This window comes from Saccopteryx leptura, chromosome 11 (assembly GCF_036850995.1).
Source record: "Saccopteryx leptura isolate mSacLep1 chromosome 11, mSacLep1_pri_phased_curated, whole genome shotgun sequence".
NCBI lineage: Eukaryota > Metazoa > Chordata > Mammalia > Chiroptera > Emballonuridae > Saccopteryx > Saccopteryx leptura.
The window spans coordinates 77,336,086-77,354,461 of NC_089513.1; the positions used below are offsets into that span (position 1 = coordinate 77,336,086).

General features: G+C 50.2%; 1 protein-coding gene across 2 annotated transcripts in view; it reads left to right on the forward strand.

Moving 5' to 3' along the window:
• Nucleotides 1-18,376, forward strand: part of DPYD (dihydropyrimidine dehydrogenase) — a 673,084-nt gene that overhangs the window by 273,627 nt on the left and 381,081 nt on the right. For both annotated transcript variants that reach the window (XM_066352595.1, XM_066352596.1), the window contains exons 9-10: nucleotides 1,629-1,736; nucleotides 3,942-4,111. In XM_066352595.1, coding sequence (XP_066208692.1) covers nucleotides 1,629-1,736; nucleotides 3,942-4,111 — 278 coding nt within the window. The remainder of the gene's footprint in view (nucleotides 1-1,628; nucleotides 1,737-3,941; nucleotides 4,112-18,376) is intronic.

The window sequence follows — 18,376 nt, forward strand, 5'->3', positions numbered from 1 at the left end:
CTAGCTAATTCATTTCTATTAAAGTGTTCTTTAACTATGCTCTCTCAGGAAAGGGCACCGTTTCTGGGGGGAGGGGAGCAGGGGGTGCCGGACAGGAAGAGAAATGTTTGATGTCACGTGAGGGGACTGCCCAGGTTTATCGCTGGCCACACACTGAGTCCTCACACACCGTCAGCATTCAGCTCAGACGTGGGGCCCGCTGTGTCCCCCGCGACCGAAGCCACCCCTGGCTCGTGCTCGTTACTCGATGTGCCCCCTGGCCACTGTTTCTATCTCCCTTTATTTCAGTAGCAGATGAACTTTCCCCTCTCTGGCAGCACCCAGTGGTAGAAGAGAATGCAATTGGGACAATACAGAGAATCAAACTCTCAAGTCTCTTCTCGTCCCGATGGAACTGAGATGAATTCATTCTCTCCTTCCCCGGGGTAACATGACTGCTGTCAGATTTGATTGTTTATCCTGTGGGGGAAAAAGTTCCTGCAGTTATTTCCTGATTATATAATCGTTCTGTGCATGTTGTAGAAAATTTGGGGGAAGAAGGAAACAATGGGAAAAAATATATATAGGATATGTATATATGATCCCTCCCACTCCTGGAAGTGGATACTGTTCAGATTCTATAGTTTTTATCCGCTGCCTTACGAAGCTTGACTCCTCCTTGACAGTTTTGTATCCTGGTAGTTCATTTATATGGTCGCACCATTATATTTGGACTACAATCCGATACCACGCTTTTCAAGATGTTTGTGTCCATGGCATGTATTTGGTCTCTGTTGTCTTTTCTAAAGTAATACTAATTTATTCATTCTGTTGGCTTTTGGTATTCCTCCAGCCTTGTTTTTCTGTCTCTATTTTTCAAGAACTTTGCAGTAACCATTTTGCAGATTAAACCTTTATTTGCATGTCTCAGTGTTTTCTCAGGAAAATTCCAAATGGTTTTCTGGGAATGGAGCAGCCGCCAGTGGGTCTGTCAGAGGAGTCTTTATATTTTTTCTTATTCCGGTTTTTGTTGTTCTTTGTTTAGGCCTCTATTGAAAAGCGAATGTTCCTTCTTGAAATTGAGAATCTTCTTTATACTGCAAAGACATTCTATGTGTTATCATATTCTTCTGGTGAATCATTTGCCTTTTAATTTTTTAATAATTTTTTTTAGATGTAGAAATAGCTGAGTTTTTGTGCTAAAATATATATTTTTTTCCTTTTGAGTGTTTTACCTTTTTTTAAATGAGCTTCTATCTTCAGAAACTAGTCAAATATGTATCCATAATTTTTATTGTAGTTGTTGGTGATGAGTGTTTTATATTTAGCACCTTAATCAACCAGCAATTCACTTTTATTTATGACATGAGGCAAGACCATAACATGAGTTTTCTTCATAATACCGTGTGTGTGTGTGTCCATGTTTCTGCACATGTGTATGTGTGATTCATGACGTGTGCTTCCTTATGTGTCCTCTGAGGTCCGTGACATTGTATTGTTGTACAGTCTTTCATGTTGATATGCTTTTAGATTTTTTTCTCTCTAAGAGCCAGATTACTTTAATGATTGCAGCTTCCTTCTTTTAAAAATATTCAATCGGAGAAGTTTCTCCTCCTGCTAACGCTACTTTATATCTTTTTGTGTCTCAGGTTTGCCGGAGCCCAATAAAGACAGCATCTTCCAGGGCCTGACGCAGGACCAGGGCTTTTATACATCCAAAGACTTTTTGCCTCTTGTAGCCAAAGGCAGCAAAGCAGGTACAACGTACTGTCTTCTGTTCTTAATGTTGTCTATGTGGTTGTATGTATAGTATTATAAATGTATATTAAATCCAGGCTCAGTAGAACTTCGTTCAAATGGATCCCTTCATAGCACTAATATAAAGAAGAAAAGAAAATTAAACAAGCCTGCTATACTAGTTGGCCAGACTATCTATGTCAGGGGTCCCCAAACTTTTTACACAGGGGGCCAGTTTACTGTCCCTCAGATGGTTGGAAGGCCAGACTATAAAAAAAACTATGAACAAATCCCTATGCACACTGCACATATCTTATTTTAAAGTAAAAAAACAAAACGGGAACAAATACAATATTTAAAATAAAGAACAAGTAAATTTAAATCAACAAACTGACCAGTATTTCAGTGGGAACTACGGGCCTGCTTTGGACTAATGAGATAGTCAATGTCCGGTTCCATTTTTGTCACTGCTAGCCGTAACAAGTGATATGACGCGCTTCCAGAGCCGTGACGCGTGCGTCCCACATCACCAGAAGTAGTACTGTACGTGAGCGATGCCGCGCTTTGCGTCTGCATCCTGTGCTCCTCTCACTGACCACCAATGAAAGAGGTGCCCCTTCCGGAAGGGCGGCGGGGGCCGGATAAATGGCCTCAGGGGGCCTCATGCGGCCCGTGGGCCGTAGTTTGGGGACCCCTGATCTATGTGTTCATCCATCCAATCAAAAGCCATCATGAGGATTTTGGACACATAGATCTAAGCTACATCATCAGAAACTGCTTCAAAGGGAAGAGTCGTAAACAGATATTGTAAGATGTTCTTAGAGCAAATGTCACGGACTTCATTTTGGGAACTCTTGTATTTAAATTTTTTTTTTTTTAATTTTAAAATTGGACAAATGATCATATCATTTGAGTCGAAGGAGGCAGCATAAATTGTCTCTTCTAGGACAGCGAATTTGTGAAGTTTCCGTAAACCACTTTAAGGACACCCCAGTGCCCAGCGTCAGCGTGGAGTCCCCGCCCAGACCCCAGGGACAGCCTGAAGCCGTTACTGCCCTGGGCTGTGTGTGGACTACAGTCATGTCTTAATGATAAAGGAACTGTAATATGGTCTCCAAACCCAGATCGGCTAAAAAAAATAACAACTTTCTCCATGAGGTCATTTTATAGACATTTATAGTTAAAGCTGTGTACACCCCACCCCCATCTTCCTCCTTCCAAGAGCACAGGGACCGTATGCCTGCTGTCCTGTCTAAGGACGGTCATGTACACGTGACGTATATTTGAGAATTATAGGGGCCTATTACGAAATCCCAAATACAGACCCTTCCAAGTAAAATGATGACGCCAACCAAAATTATAGGCCTATGCTATGCTATCCATGATGTCATTTCAAAAATTATAGCCGTTTATCTCATCAACAGTTTTATTTAATCTGGTGATACACTAACCACTTCACACACTGAGAACACCTGCGTTTTACTTTTTTTACACCAATTTTTATGTAGACATCAAAGCTTCAAATAAGAGCTTTTTAGAAAGTCATTTTTTTCCTTGAATGCTCAATTTTACAAATAAGTAAATAAATAAAAGTGGTGAATGGCAGAAAGCTTTATTTTAGCTCTTTAAACAAATAGTTCCCAGGAACTCTTCAGTTACAAATAGAACACTTAGTCACCATGTTCACCTTTAATTTTCAAAGCTTACTAAATATGTATATATAATATCAATATTTAGTAGGGCTGCATTTGATAAATCTTATAACAGAATAGCTGAGGAACGTACCTTCACGAAATGCTGTGAAGGATTAACCCCGATCAGAAGGATCACTATGTATCCTTCTAACAGAAAATTAATGATGCCGACTTAAAAAATACATACCACCACCTGGCCAAAGATAAGTGTCAATGGATTGATTCCAGCTGGTTATAACCTATGTACTCTTCCGAATCTGTCGTAGCTTTCCTTCTAGAAGGAAAGGAGGGGGGGAGGGGGGAGGAAGGTAAAAGGTACTGACGATGCAATTACCCATAGGAGCGTATTTTTCAAATGAGAATAAAAACTGTCTTCCAAGGAAGCGGAATACTTCGGTAGCGACGCCCTGCCCTGGAAGGCGATGCGCTGCAATGGGACAGACACCGCCGCTTGGCGTGCCCCTGTCCCTGGAGCGGTCGCGCAGACAGGGTTCCTGTGCCTGAAAACGGGGTTTCCCTCTCGTCCCGCAGGAATGTGCGCCTGCCGCTCGCCCCTGCCATCCCTGCGCGGGGCCGTGATTGTGCTGGGCGCGGGGGACACGGCCTTCGACTGCGCCACCTCCGCCCTCCGCTGCGGGGCCCGCCGCGTGTTCCTGGTCTTCCGGAAAGGCTTCGTTAACGTCCGCGCCGTCCCCGAGGAGGTAAAGCAGGGCCGTCCGTCCGAAGGGTGGGGGGGCCTGTCGGGCAGCCCTCTCCTCCTCGTCCCCGCCCTCTCGGGGTTCTGGGGGCGTCCTCGAGACGGGGAGGTGCCCATCGGAGGCCGTCTGGGCCAGGGTTCTGGGGGCGTCCGCGAGATGGGGAGGTGCCCATCGGAGACCGTCTGGGCCAGGGTTCTGGGGGCGTTCTCGAGATGGGAGGTGCCCATCGGAGGCCGTCTGGGCCAGGGTTCTGGGGGCGTCCTCGAGATGGGGAGGTGCCCATCGGAGGCCGTCTGGGCCAGGGTTCTGGGGGCGTCCTCGAGATGGGGAGGTACCCATCGGAGGCCGTCTGGGCCAGGGTTCTGGGGGCGTTCTCCAGATGGGGAGGTGCCCATCGGAGGCCGTCTGGGCCAGGGTTCTGGGGGCGTCCTCGAGATGGGAGGTGCCCATCGGAGGCCGTCTGGGCCAGGGTTCTGGGGGCGTTCTTGAGATGGGGAGGTGCCCATCGGAGGCCGTCTGGGCCAGGGTTCTGGGGGCGTCCTCGAGATGGGAGGTGCCCATCGGAGGCCGTCTGGGCCAGGGTTCTGGGGGCGTTCTCCAGATGGGGAGGTGCCCATCGGAGGCCGTCTGGGCCAGGGTTCTGGGGGCGTCCTCGAGATGGGAGGTGCCCATCGGAGGCCGTCTGGGCCAGGGTTCTGGGGGCGTTCTCGAGATGGGGAGGTGGCCATCTGAGGCCATCTGGGCCTGGGTTCTGGGGGCGTCCTCGAGACGGGAGGTGCCCATCGGAGGCCGTCTGGGCCAGGGTTCTGGGGGCGTTCTCGAGATGGGGAGGTGGCCATCTGAGGCCATCTGGGCCTGGGTTCTGGGGGCGTCCTCGAGATGGGAGGTGCCCATCGGAGGCTGTCTGGGCCAGGGTTCTGGGGGCGTCCTTGAGATGGGAGGTGCCCATCGCAGGCCGTCTGGGCCAGGGTTCTGGGGGCGTTCTCGAGATGGGGAGGTGCCCATCGGAGGCCGTCTGGGCCAGGGTTCTGGGGGCGTCCTCGAGATGGGGAGGTGCCCATCGGAGGCTGTCTGGGCCAGGGTTGTGGGGGCGCCCTCGAGATGGGGAGGTGCCCATCGGAGGCCGTCTGGGCCAGGGTTCTGGGGGCGTCCTCGAGATGGGGAGGTGCCCATCGGAGGCCGTCTGGGCCAGGGTTCTGGGGGCGTTCTCGAGATGGGGAGGTGCCCATCGGAGGCCGTCTGGGCCAGGGTTCTGGGGGCGTCCTCGAGATGGGAGGTGCCCATCGGAGGCCGTCTGGGCCAGGGTTCTGGGGGTGTTCTCGAGATGGGGAGGTGCCCATCGGAGGCCGTCTGGGCCAGGGTTCTGGGGGCGTCCTTGAGATGGGGAGGTGCCCATCGGAGGCTGTCTGGGCCAGGGTTCTGGGGGCGTCCTCGAGATGGGGAGGTGCCCATCGGAGGCCGTCTGGGCCAGGGTTCTGGGGGCGTCCTCGAGATGGGGAGGTGCCCATCGGAGGCTGTCTGGGCCAGGGTTCTGGGGGCGTTCTCAAGATGGGGAGGTGCGCATTGGAGGCCGTCTGGGCCAGGGTTGTGGGGGCGTTCTCGAGATGGGGAGGTGCGCATTGGAGGCCGTCTGGGCCAGGGTTGTGGGGGCGTTCTCGAGATGGGGAGGTGCGCATTGGAGGCCGTCTGGGCCAGGGTTGTGGGGGCGTTCTCGAGATGGGAGGTGCCCATCGCAGGCCGTCTGGGCCAGGGTTCTGGGGGCGCCCTCGAGATGGGAGGTGCCCATCGCAGGCCCCTCTGGGCCCACCTCAGTTGTGTTTTGCTCATTCAGGCGGTCGACCTCAGAGAGAAACGGTGTGCTCCTCCTGATGTGGGTCCAGGGAGGACTTTCTCTCTGTCCATCTGCACGTCCCGCTCCTTCTCGTTGTTAATACCTTTGATTGACATGCGTTTAGCTAGCCACAGCGGACTGTGCTGAGTCTGCCGTGTCCCTGGACAGCAAGTGGGTGCTCTTCGCGAAATGTATGGACGTCAGGAGACCGCTGTAACTGGAGACATCCGGAAGTTTTCACAAGCCGAGTTTACAAGCTGCATTCGGAGGGAGAGAGAGCTCCGCCCCCCCTCCGTGTGAATGCATTCGGCTGCAAAGCCTGTAGAACAAAGAGATGGCTGTTTGTTTGTTTGTTTATTTATTTATTTATTTATTTATTGTATTTTTCTGAAGCTGGAAACGGGGAGAGACAGTCAGACAGACTCCCGCATGCACCCGACCGGGATCCACCCGGCACACCCACCAGGGGGCGATGCTCTGCCCACCAGGGGGCGATGCTCTGCCCCTCCGGGGCGTCGCTCTGCCACGACCAGAGCCACTCTAGCGCCTGGGGCAGAGGCCAAGGAGCCATCCCCAGCGCCCGGGCCATCTTTGCTCCAATGGAGCCTTGGCTGCGGGAGGGGAAGAGAGAGACAGAGAGGAAGGAGGGGGGGAAGGGTGGAGAAGCAGATGGGCGCTTCTCCTGTGTGCCCTGGCTGGGAATCGAACCCGGGTCCCCCGCACGCCAGGCCGACGCTCTACCGCTGAGCCAACCGGCCAGGGCCATATTTATTTTTTAAAGAGCTCTAATATAAGTATTGTTTAGGATTAATAATCAGTTACCTTACTGAAAGGACAGATGGACAAGCCTGTCGCTCTTCCCAGCGGTGACTGGTGTCTGACCTTGGGCCAGGCACAGGCCGGATACATGCCCCACGGACGTCTCACGCTCCCGTGCTGTTCGGTGGAAGATCACGCCTTGCGAAGGATATTAGCTCTGAGAGCAAGAACCAAACATCTTTATAGAAAGATGAATGGCTCGTTTCATCCCAATCAGTGTTATGAATTTGATTTGCTCTAGAAGGCCGGGGCAGATGTGGAGTCTCTCTACGAGGCAGGACTTGTAACTGTAGACAGCGGGTGATTTATCTCACGCAGAATAACCGCGCTGGAGACTGATCTTACTGCAACATCCGAGGCACCCCCGGGTCACGGCTGAGCTTGCGCTGTTCACTCTGTCCTCTGGACTTCGCTCCGTCCAGACTACCTTTTCTAGATTTTTCCCCTCAAATCTAGGCGGTGATGGTCTTGGGATCATCAGGGGTTTTCCTGGGGTTTCGGGTCTCACTGTGGACAGTCTCATTAAGGAGAAGAGCCGTAGGGAGTTAGGTGGTTTGCCCAGGACACAAGAAGACACGTGCTTGCTCGGCCACCTTTGTGTCCCCATGATTAGCACAAGACCCCCGCCAGGAACAGGGGCTTGAGACGTGTTTAGAATGAAGAACATGTGAAATCTTGTTCTGATTCCGATGTCAGAGACGTTTCCGTTGCAGAAGCCAACCCCCCGAGAGTCGGAAAGGGAGGTGACCCTGAGACAGTGTCACTTTTCTCCACACTTGACACCACAGTCATTTCCCATTGGCCAGGGCGGCCGGACACAGAGATGGGAGTGGGGGCGGGGTGGGGTGGCTTGATTCCACCGTACGCGGAGCGCACACACAGAAGTGAGACCGGAGGATGAGTCCAGAGGGTAGAGGGCGAAGTTTGTGATTTATTTATGTAGTCGGCCTGCGTTTATTGAGCACCGTGGTGTACTAGGCATGGTTCCGGGCAGTTTGAATACAGGAGTGAAGGCAGCAGACAGGTTCTTGTCCTCAGGAAGCTTGTCCCTGATGAGAGAAGACACTCAATAGCCCGACTGATCAACTGTCACATCCGTAGTGTCGGGGACGGTGAGGTGGAGAAAAGTTAATTCGGAGGGAAGCCCAGAGGCCCAGGAAGGGCGTAGCCAGAGCGAGTGGGGGGGGGGGGGTGCAGGGGGCAGGGCTGGCTCTTTCAACAGAGCTGCGGGGAAGGCGTCCGTTGTGAGACAAAGACACGAAGGGAAGGAAGACATCCAGGAGGTCAGAGCAGAGCCTTCACTCAGAGGGAGAAAGGCTCGGGGGCTTCTGGGGACAGAAGGGACAAGGCAGAGGGGCGGGGGCGGAGAGAGAGAGGACCACGTGTGGCAGACAGGTGAGGTCTCATGTCCGGAGCTTGGCACACTAAGACTCAATCTGGGAGATCAGGAGCAGGTCCGGGGGCGTGTGTCCCCTTCGGGACAGGGTTTGGAGAGAGACTATGTTCCAGGACGCTGTTCACCCCTATCTATAACTTACCGTATCTGATTCCTTGGCCCTCCTTCTAGTCCCCGTGCTGTGCACCCAGTGCACACGGACTGCGCCCACACGCGGACTCTTCCGAGCCAGCGGGGATGCAGAGACAACGCCGTTTAGAATTTTTCCGGGTTGGTTAATGAGTTTGGGCTCTTGGAGGCAATTTGGAAATAACGTGATTTGTCTGTCGGGAAAGGCCGCGCCGTTAGGCGGGTCAGCAGGGACATGTCCAAGGCTGCGGTCGGAGTCGATGGTTTTTGAGGGACAGAGAGGCCACACAACACATGGCTTCTTTACCCTGTAGTGACAGAGATGAGTCGTGACAAAGGCCAAAGACAGTTAACGCGGAACTGAGACCCTGGGCATCGCAGGGCTGCACAGAGAGCAGCCTGATTGGACCCAGGCGTGTCCTCACGCACACAGCTGGGGGCCTGGCCCGGGGGGTTCTGCAGGGACAGCCACACCCCCTTTCTCTAATGCAGGCGGGGCCCTCTGGCTGCCTTGTGGGTGCGTGAGTGCATGCATGGAAATCCCTGGGCGGAGGTTGGAAACAAGGCTTGCTGGGCCCTTGTTCTGATGCAGTAGGTCAGAGTGGGCCTGAGAATTGGTATTTTTGACAAGGTCCCTGGTGACTCAGGGGCGGCTGGTCCTCTGCTCGGTGGCAGCGTCATCAGCGCGGTTTCCAGCTGTCTGATTAGAGCCCCCAGCGCAGCCGTGCGGGACCCCGCCCACCTTCGCGCCACAAGGACAGGGTGTGGGCGTGGTCAGATGAATGTGCAGACCAGTCCTCAGCACACGTGACGCAATTCTGCATCCACCTGGCTCCCGGCCTCCCCGGTGGCCTCCACACACGTGCTAAGTAGGATGCGCCCTGACAAACTCACGCTTCTCAGCACCCCCGGGTCCTAAAGGGCCAGCGGCCAGTCGCGCGGCGCCATCTGCTCAGACGCCGAGGGGAAATCTGTTCGCCATTCCCTGCAGTACTTTCTGCAGGCTTACATAGGCGAGATGAAGGTGCCCGGCATAACCGGAGCCCCCTCCCAAGGCGGGTACGAAACGCTGTGGGCAGATCAGATGGAGGCGGAGGGGGAGGATGCCTCAGGTGGTGGGGAAGTCCCCAGAAGGGGGCCTGAGGGTCAGGAACGGGACAGCCCCACCTCTGCGTGGAGAGATGAGAAGGCAGAGGCTGGGAAGGACTTTGTCCTTGTGGTGAACGATTACGGAGATAAATATGGAACAAAATTGTTTTACTAGCACAGGCCCACCCAGGAAGGCTACGGGAAGAAGCTATTGTTTGCGTACTCAAATTCCCAGGGGCAGCAAAGCAAGGCAGGTCTTTAATTCTGCAGTCATTTAAATGGGCTTCTATAGGGCCCCCCCCCAGCGCCACTGACCCCCCCCACCCGCACCCCCTTTCATTTGCTGAACTGGCAACTGATTGAACGGTGATTCGCCTGTTGCCATATAGTTGAGCATTCAGAAGGTCAACTGTTCTGATAATGACTGTGACTTTATTAATTTTAATAACACAAATAACAGGGCCAGACGGCCCGGTCTGTTAGTCAAAGCTCTCCTCATCTGTCAGGGTGGCTCGGAAGCAACCGTCTTTATGTGAAAGCCCTTGCCTTTTAATTGTATCCCCGGGGGCCCCCGCGTGCAGCTCCTGCTGGCGGCCGGATCCGTAAATATCCCCGCAGACAATTTTCGGTATCAGTGATCCTGTCAGAGCTGCACTGGAGTTTTCCTCGTCCACCTCTTGTTGGCTAGTGTGCCTATCGTCCTAACAGCCGCCGGTGCTTTTCAGTGTGTACTTAATTATAAGGAAGGTCACGGTACCCAGTAAGGGTCGTGCTCGCAGGTGCTGCTTCTCCATTCATCACCAGCACGCCCTCTGAGCTGGGGAGCTGGGGTTCCTCACAGAGAGGGACCAGAGCCCCGCCCCGTCCACAGGGTTGCGGTGCAAAGCTCCCTGCGCACAGCAAGCACACAGCTCTCGCAAGGCGCACAAGGTGAACGAGTGGTAGGAAGGGGCGGCTCCCTGGTGCGCAGAGAGGAGGTGTCCCCGCAGCACTTCATGGTGACAGGGGAATGACGTTCCGGGGATCTGGACATCCTTACCTGTCTGGAAGGTGTGACTACGCAGGGCCGTGTGAGAAGGGAGAACAGAACAGCCGGAAGGAATGTGCTAGAAGTCGGAGTGCTTGGTTCTGGGTGGTCCACTCCAGTCTAGTCCGAGTGTGACACGTCGCTGAGTGTGAAGGTAGCGTCGTCACTCTGCGCGGCGTCAGTTTCCTCTGTTCCCCGACCCCGGTGCTCGGAGCATTCAGAGGAGGCTGTGTGGACGACCTGGGAGCAGGACGTCTGGACGGGGAGGCTCTGTCCCCTGGGGAGCGGCAGCGGCTCTGCACTGAGCCTGTCGTCAGCACCCGTGAACACCACACATAAAACGAGCTGGAATGAGCGTGTCCACAGCCAGCCGGGGAGGTGAAACCTACCGCACGCAGGGCAGGGATATTCGAGAGGCCGGCCGTGAAGTTGCCACGACGTGTGACAATCCAGATGGTGTGAGGATAAAAAAAGACTAAACAGGCCAGGAGCCAACAAAAGCCTGTATCCGCCCAAGGCTCTATATTTTAAAAGCTTCACTGTGTTTGGAAATTCTGAAGTGTTGGTACATTATGTTGGCTAGAAATATCTGTGGAGCTGAGAACTGTATACCTCCAAAAAGACTGACCGATTATTTATACATAATGTATATAATGATGAAAAATATTTTAAGTTATATAACATACTTATATAATAAATTTCATCATATAATATATAATGTACATAATACAATTCTATATGATATAAATTTTATATATAGTAATACATAACAGACATATTTATATAATAAAATTATATAATGAATAATGAAAGTATGTATTGGTATAATAAAACTATGTGATATTCTTACATAATATATACACAAAGGTATACACACACCCACACAGATTTATCAACAGTGAACACTTGAAACCGATACCCGAGTCATTATCAAGTCTTACTAGATAATGATATGTGTTCCTGTTCTATTAACTTTAATATGAAACTTAGAAGTCTTTCTCAATTAATAATATGTACCTCAGCTTTCCCCTGGGGTCATCTTGTCTTAAAAATGGAAAACATTAAAAAATAATTGGTGCATTTTTTTAATTACACATGTTGGCCATGCATACAATTCAAAAAGATAAAAACAAGTGAGAAACACACATAGGAATTCATGTAAAAGCAGCACTGTCATTCTTTTTTAAAGTGATTTTTAAAGCTGCTCTTAAAAAGTTGGACTCATCCTCCGAGCGAGGCTCCACGTGTCGCTGTCTCTCTGGAGGCTTGTCAGTTCCCTCCCCGTCGACCCCTTCCTCCCGTGAGGGTGTAAGCTCGTATGTGTACTGGGTCACAGCGCTGAAATATTCAGGAGTTATTACTTTATATTCCTCATGCAAACTAGGCTCCTTTGAGTGGACTGTCTCGTTCCACTTGGCATGAGACTCAAATATGGAACGGTGCCGGTCCGCACCAGCAGACCAGGGAGAGGGGTATTGAATGAACAATACTTTAAGGGCATTGCAAACCTTCTAGGAAGAATGTAAGTGGGTATGCAATATTGAAAATAGATAATTCATGCATACAAACATTATACACCTCAAAATTACTTCCAATAGCTTTAAAATAAATATTTCACTTTTAATTCAAAATTTTTTAAAAAAAGAATCATTTAATCACATTAAAAGTATCAACGTGCCATTAAAAGTATATTGAAAAATGTTAAGTAGTTCTGGTCTTCAGTCTCTTACAAGATAGCTGAGAATTTAAAAAAAGGAAGGAGGAGATATAGCCAAGCAATATATAAAGAGTAAAAACTATTAAAAAGTTGGAAGACTTAGGGAGGGTTAACAGGTCGCATAAGGAGACAGAGGATACTGATTTGCACAGAAGTTGTATTAAGAGGCGTTTCAAGGTTGAATAGGCTACCGCAAAGGCACCAAGATCTGGCAGAAGATACCTTTGTGAGCTATTCCTATGGCAGCCCAGCTGGGAATGCTTAACTGTAGCAACATACCCGGTGAGTAATGAGAACTAGTTATAGATTTGAGAAAATGTTGCCAACATAAGTGAGTTGTGTTAACCAATACGCCTCTCTTGTCAGAAAAGTGGTGCTTTATGATACCCGTGCAAAGGCATTGGAAGCCTCTGCGATATCCCAGGCATCGTGTTTCTGCTGTTTGTGTGCAGCTCAGTAGTAACAATAAAACAGGAAAGGGAACTCCATTCATCCAACGTGCAGTACAACCCTCGTAGGAGGAAATGCTGCTTTTCCGTCAAGACTCGTCAATTGTAAAAGCTTGCGTCGCCATAAAAGATACTAAAATAAGGGACCTACCTCCACGTGCAAGGTTTCAGCAAACAGTTTTGCTCTGGAAAGGGACGATGGCAGAGTTAGCTTGTCTCTTGCAGAGAGGAGGAAGCAGAGCACACCCGTTCTGTGTGAACTGGCTCATTCGGCGTGGCCGTGGACTCCAGGACACCGGCCGGCCCGGGAGGGGTATGGAATCAAGTATCTTTTCAGGGCGTGGAACTCCATCACCCCTGACTGTGAGTCTGTGTAGCCCACAAAGTCCCAAGTGCGTTCAGAACTGTTGACTACGTTCAGGAGGATGAAATTTAGGCGTGAATGGGCAGAATTCACTGCCTCCGGTGCGACCCCCTCCATCATCCGGTCACTCAGATAACCAGAAAGCTGGATTGTGGCCTCACACTCACTTAGAGATAGAATCCTCCTCAAGTTTTTAAAAATAACTGCAAGGATCCCAGTGTCGGGTACACAGAGGTGCGGGGCGGCCAGCTCAGCTCTCCAGGTGCTGTCTTGCCGCGACAGGGTGGGCGTTGACCCAGGCTGGTGTGAGGTGTCTCAGTCACAGAGCAGCTGTGTCACTGCCACAGGGGGAAGCTGGGTTCACGGTGAAACATCTCTAGCTCACGCTCGGCACGCATGATTGATAGGACTGTCTTCAGAGAGCCGTGCCTCACAGATCCATAGTTTCCAGGTCGGTTTACCATGGGGAGGAGGGGTCCCCGGGGGGGGGGGGTCCCCGATGGACAGGGCGTGCCCAAAGCATTCCAGCCTGCAGGGCTCTGCAGTTTACGGGCACTGAGGCATTGACTCCCCAGGGGCGGTTCACAAGGGCGTTGAACCAGGTCACTATCTTTCAGGAGATAAATGCCTTTAGCCACCTACCTATCCCTTCCCCACAGAGAGAGCAGCTGTTCCACACCAGGACTTCCCAGTCACTGGTCCCGGGGCCTCCTTCACCATCAGCTCATCTGGTACCTCACCCAGGCTGCCCTTTGCTGACCTGCACTGCTGCTTCTTAAAATGCCCTTTTGGCCCTGGCTGGTTGGCTCAGCGGTAGAGCGTCGGCCTGGTGTGCGGGGGACCCGGGTTCGATTCCCAGCCAGGGCACACAGGAGAAGCGCCCATTTGCTTCTCCACCCCCCCCCTCCTTCCTCTCTGTCTCTCTCTTCCCCTCCCGCAGCCAAGGCTCCATTGGAGCAAAGATGGCCCCGGGCGCTGGGGATGGCTCCTTGGCCTCTGCCCCAGGCGCTAGAGTGGCTCTGGTCGCGGCAGAGCGACACCCTGGAGGGGCAGAGCGTCGCCCCCTGGTGGGCAGAGCGTCGCCCCTGGTGGGCATGCCGGGTGTATCCCGGTCGGGCGCATGCGGGAGTCTGTCTGACTGTCTCTCCCCGTTTCCAGCTTCAGAAAAATACAAAAAAAAAAAAAAATGCCCTTTTGTGTGTCCTTAGGGCACGCTGGGCATGCTATCATACTGAATAAAATTCCTTCTTTGCCTCTATGAGGGTATTGGAAGCAGGGATGATTTTATTGACCATAGTGTCCAGCACCATGCTTTGTACTGGATAAATGTTTAGTCAGTCTATGAATGAAGGGGACTTGTGTAGTTATGAATGTTTGGGACACACCCAATGACATAACAGTATTGAAATTAAAAAATACTATTTCCCAGGATTATGACCGGCCAACTACTAAACAGTTTTGACTTGCATTACCATCTTTGATGTCCCCCTCTTTATGTAGAAGTGATACCTTATTAGAGGTTGGCCGTTAGAGGCAAATCTTTCCAGAGAAGATTGCCTCCTCATATCATTTCTCCAGCGTTGGCATATTTGGAATTTCATGTACGCCGGTTTTGAGCTCTGCTCATTAGAGTTTATAACCTGTGCTTGCTTGGCCTATATGCAATCCAAAAATGAGTTGACATCATGCTTTTAATTATAGTAAATTAAGTTGTTTCATAATTTCCACAGTATGATGCCTGTAATATTAATCAGACCAAATCATCACATTACATAAAGTTAATCATTAAAATGATGATCATTATTGCATGCGATAGCACCCTATTTTTATTCCACTCAGCATCCACCGCCCAGCATCCAGGAATAGGGCGGGAAAAATCAAAGCTAAAAAGAAATTATTTTTCCCACTTCCTCTTACGGTGTGAAAAAGAAAAGTACCAAGTTGACTTATTGAGCCTCCAAAATAGAACCTCCTAGATGCTTTCTCCTTGATCCCCTGGAGGAGTCGTTGGTGGGGATGAGGACCAGAGGTTGGTTGGTTTGCTTGATGCACCAGTTGTTCTTCCTGAGAGCAGGGGCCACCAAGCAGGTGAATACATGTGTGTGGCGTGAGCACAGGGGTTCATGTACCAACGTCATGGAGACGCTGATCGTCAGTGGTCATGGACCAATGTTAGGTATTAGAAGGCACTGCCACTGACCTCTTTGAGCTGCTCAGCACAGAGGGCTGGTTCATCTGAACCCTAGAATGTTAAGACCCACTGCAAGAAGCTGGCCCCCCGGTCAGGCTGGTCCTCCCTTGTGTCCCGGCAGTATAACTGACAACTGAGAAGGAACACGATGGTGACAGGGGATGCTCGGGTCAGGTAGCCCGTCCTCTGCATGCCTGGTGTTACCCGCTGTGGGGCGGGTGTTTAGTAGCCGGTGACTCCCTACACGCCCTACGACGACTTGGGTGTCCTTCTGTCCGGGTGTCCTTCTGGTTTTTGTGTTGAGTGATTCATCCTGGTAAACAGAAGGTTACCCAGGGCCGACCCGCTGAGTCAGTCGTCTTGACCGACGCCAGCAGGGCTGACCACTTGCTGCCCTTCCGCGAGGCGTATCGGCTGCAGTCTGTCCTGACTCGGCAAGCGCCCGTCAGACGCCGTTCTTTCTGTGGTCCACAGTTTCGGGAAGAGCTTATCATCTCAGAAGTATATTTTTGAATCCTGTTTCGCTTTTCCATCTTTTTATCCTGAGGTCACACGCTCTCTGTCCCTACTGCCCGCTTTATGGAGTAGAGCTCTTTCGTTTTAAACGTATCCTCCCTCTGGATTTGTGGATTCTCTATGAGCTCATAGGGTGCATAGGTCCGTCCCGTGGTGTTCCTGTATTTCATGATTTTTATACTGAGCACGAAGCTCGAATCTCCCCTTCCCACTGAGCGCAGCCAGCCTTGCCCTGAATGTGCCTTTGAGGACCTCCTTGCCTGTCCCGGCGGCCTTGCTCTGAGGTGCAGCCACGGGAGGGACACGAAGTCTTGCTCTGGCCGTATTCCAGTGTTCCAGTTCTGCTGTCGTCGGGCGGAGTGAACGCCACGGAGGCCCTTTGCCAGCTGGGCCGGAACTTTGGCGAAGTTCTGTCGTCCCTGAGTGTGTGCTTCGGTTTCTCTGAGCCTGGGTCCCTCTTCTGTCGGGAGGTTTGCTCGTGAGGCCAGCGAGCATCGGAGGGCCAGGGTTTGGGAGGTGAGCCTGTACGTCAGGGCCGTGCCCCGTGTGTGGTCAGCCTTTCTGAGCCACGACGGTGGAAATGTTAGTTTGAAGCTAAGTATTTAAAAAAATAGTAATACTACATAGGTGTCATAACATATCTTCTGTGTGAAGATCAAGATGAATTATATATATAAAGCATTTTAAAAGAATGCCTGCTAGATGAGTAGTAGTAGTATTTATTATTATTTTAATAGATTTCGTAAATAGTGAAACTAAATTCCTCTGTTGTCTGCAAATAACCGAAAAGATGTTTCACTTGACACGTGACTTCAGTGCTCTTCTTGTATTCTCGTTTTCCTAATGTTTCCTCTCTCCTAAGACAAATCTTATCTAAGTTCCTCCTTCCCAATGGAATATCAGTACTCAACAAATAAGTATGTTCAGAAGAGACTCTCCTCTATCTTTCCCTTGAAAACTTTCCCCCTTTTGCACGTACAATAGAAAAATCTAGCTACTTAACCAGCACAACAGCCAGAAGTGGTGTGACGACTCATGTCTGATCTTACGTGTTTAGAGAGCAAAGTCTGATCTTACGTGTCTAGAGAGCAAAGACCATCTCTAGAATCTCAAAAACCGAAACTCAGAGTCGTGTCCGTGGAGGCCATGGTGCCTACGCTCCGCTCTGCATGCCCGACCGCGGGCTCCAGCGTCCGCGGTGCAAACGCAAGCCGTCAGTCCTGGGGCGGCCGGGAAGAGGCGTTGTGGGTTGAGGCTATGTTCAAATACAGTCTCTTCACGTTGTCAGCCATTCAGATACACACGCCCCACGCGCAAGTCAGAACCGGGGAGAGAATACTACTCATGCACGGCCACACGGGGAGTCCGTGGCCATCTTGAGGTTTTTCAAAGTTTGGATTTGTTTGCCGTGTCCAATTTTTCATTCTAAACTTAATGCTCAATTTCCCTCCAAAAGAAGTATGAGACTATCTGCACATCATCGTACATGTTGTCTAAGTGTTAATTCTTGTAAGTAAGAGAAAAAAAAAAGGGACAACACATCCTAAGTGTGTCTGAGGTACGGTCCCCCTGTGGGAAGCATTGTCCCAGGCTATATTTCTGTGCCCGCCCCTCTGCCCAGGAGTGAGCAGTACTAGAAACACCCATCGCCTGCTGATTTATTCAGACTGGAAACATTTGACATTGTTATTCAGTCAGGTTTGGCATTATCATTCAAACTTAGCATGACTTGACATTTTTGGAACACAATAAACCTGTTTCCATTGATGAGCTATGAAGGTGCTACCTTACCCGAAAGTGACAGAATTTATGGAGCAAACATCTTATAGGCAGGAGTCCTATATATTTTAAAACTTGAATTATTTAAGGATTAGTTTGCCTTCCAAAAGTCCTAGATTTTTATTTTGTAGAAAACTAAAAGGCCAGGATTCATCTATTGGCCTTTCCTGTTTGTTTGTTTGTTTAACCTTTGCTACGGTATCACCTTTCTATTGGATTCATCATCCCGCCCCTGAGCAGATACTGAATAATTTGAAAAATGAGTGGGGGTGGGGAGAACTCAGAGAGCTGGCAATGAGACATAAATGGCATTGATTTGAACCTTTTATATACTCTGCTTTAAGGGTGCTACACGTCTGAATTGCCTTTAAAGACCACCACATACGGCTGAATTAGAAATTGTTATTTCCATTGTCTGTACAGGGAACCTGAAGGTCAACGGCTCTTAGTGAGGATCTCAAATAAGCAGAAGAAACATTTCAAACCCGATTCAGTTTCACTTAGCTCCCCATTTTCCTGTCTAAAACATGAGCGGTTTTAGAACCCGACTGTATACCGAACCACCCACCATAGCCTGCATTAGCTATTCTTTCTGATATCCCTCACCCCAGATTTTATAACGAAGAGAGAAATGCTGTGTAATAATAGTTTAGGCGGTCCAATTTTTAAGCCTTTTAAGACCAATATTATTTTTAAAAATCATAAAAAACCTAGACTGAATAGCTTCGTGCTCATAATTCGTAATGACTAGCATTACTCTATATTTTTTTATTATCATCTCCCTAGGGAGTCTTCTTAGAATTCTTTTTTTACCTAATTACTACCTCCCCCATCATTGTAATTTTAATTCCACATATATATTATTTATCTGATTATATGCTGTGTGCTCTTTTGGTGAAGGCTGGTGGGTGTCCCAAACCATTATGACATGGGAGAATTTTTCCTTCTCCCAGAATCAATT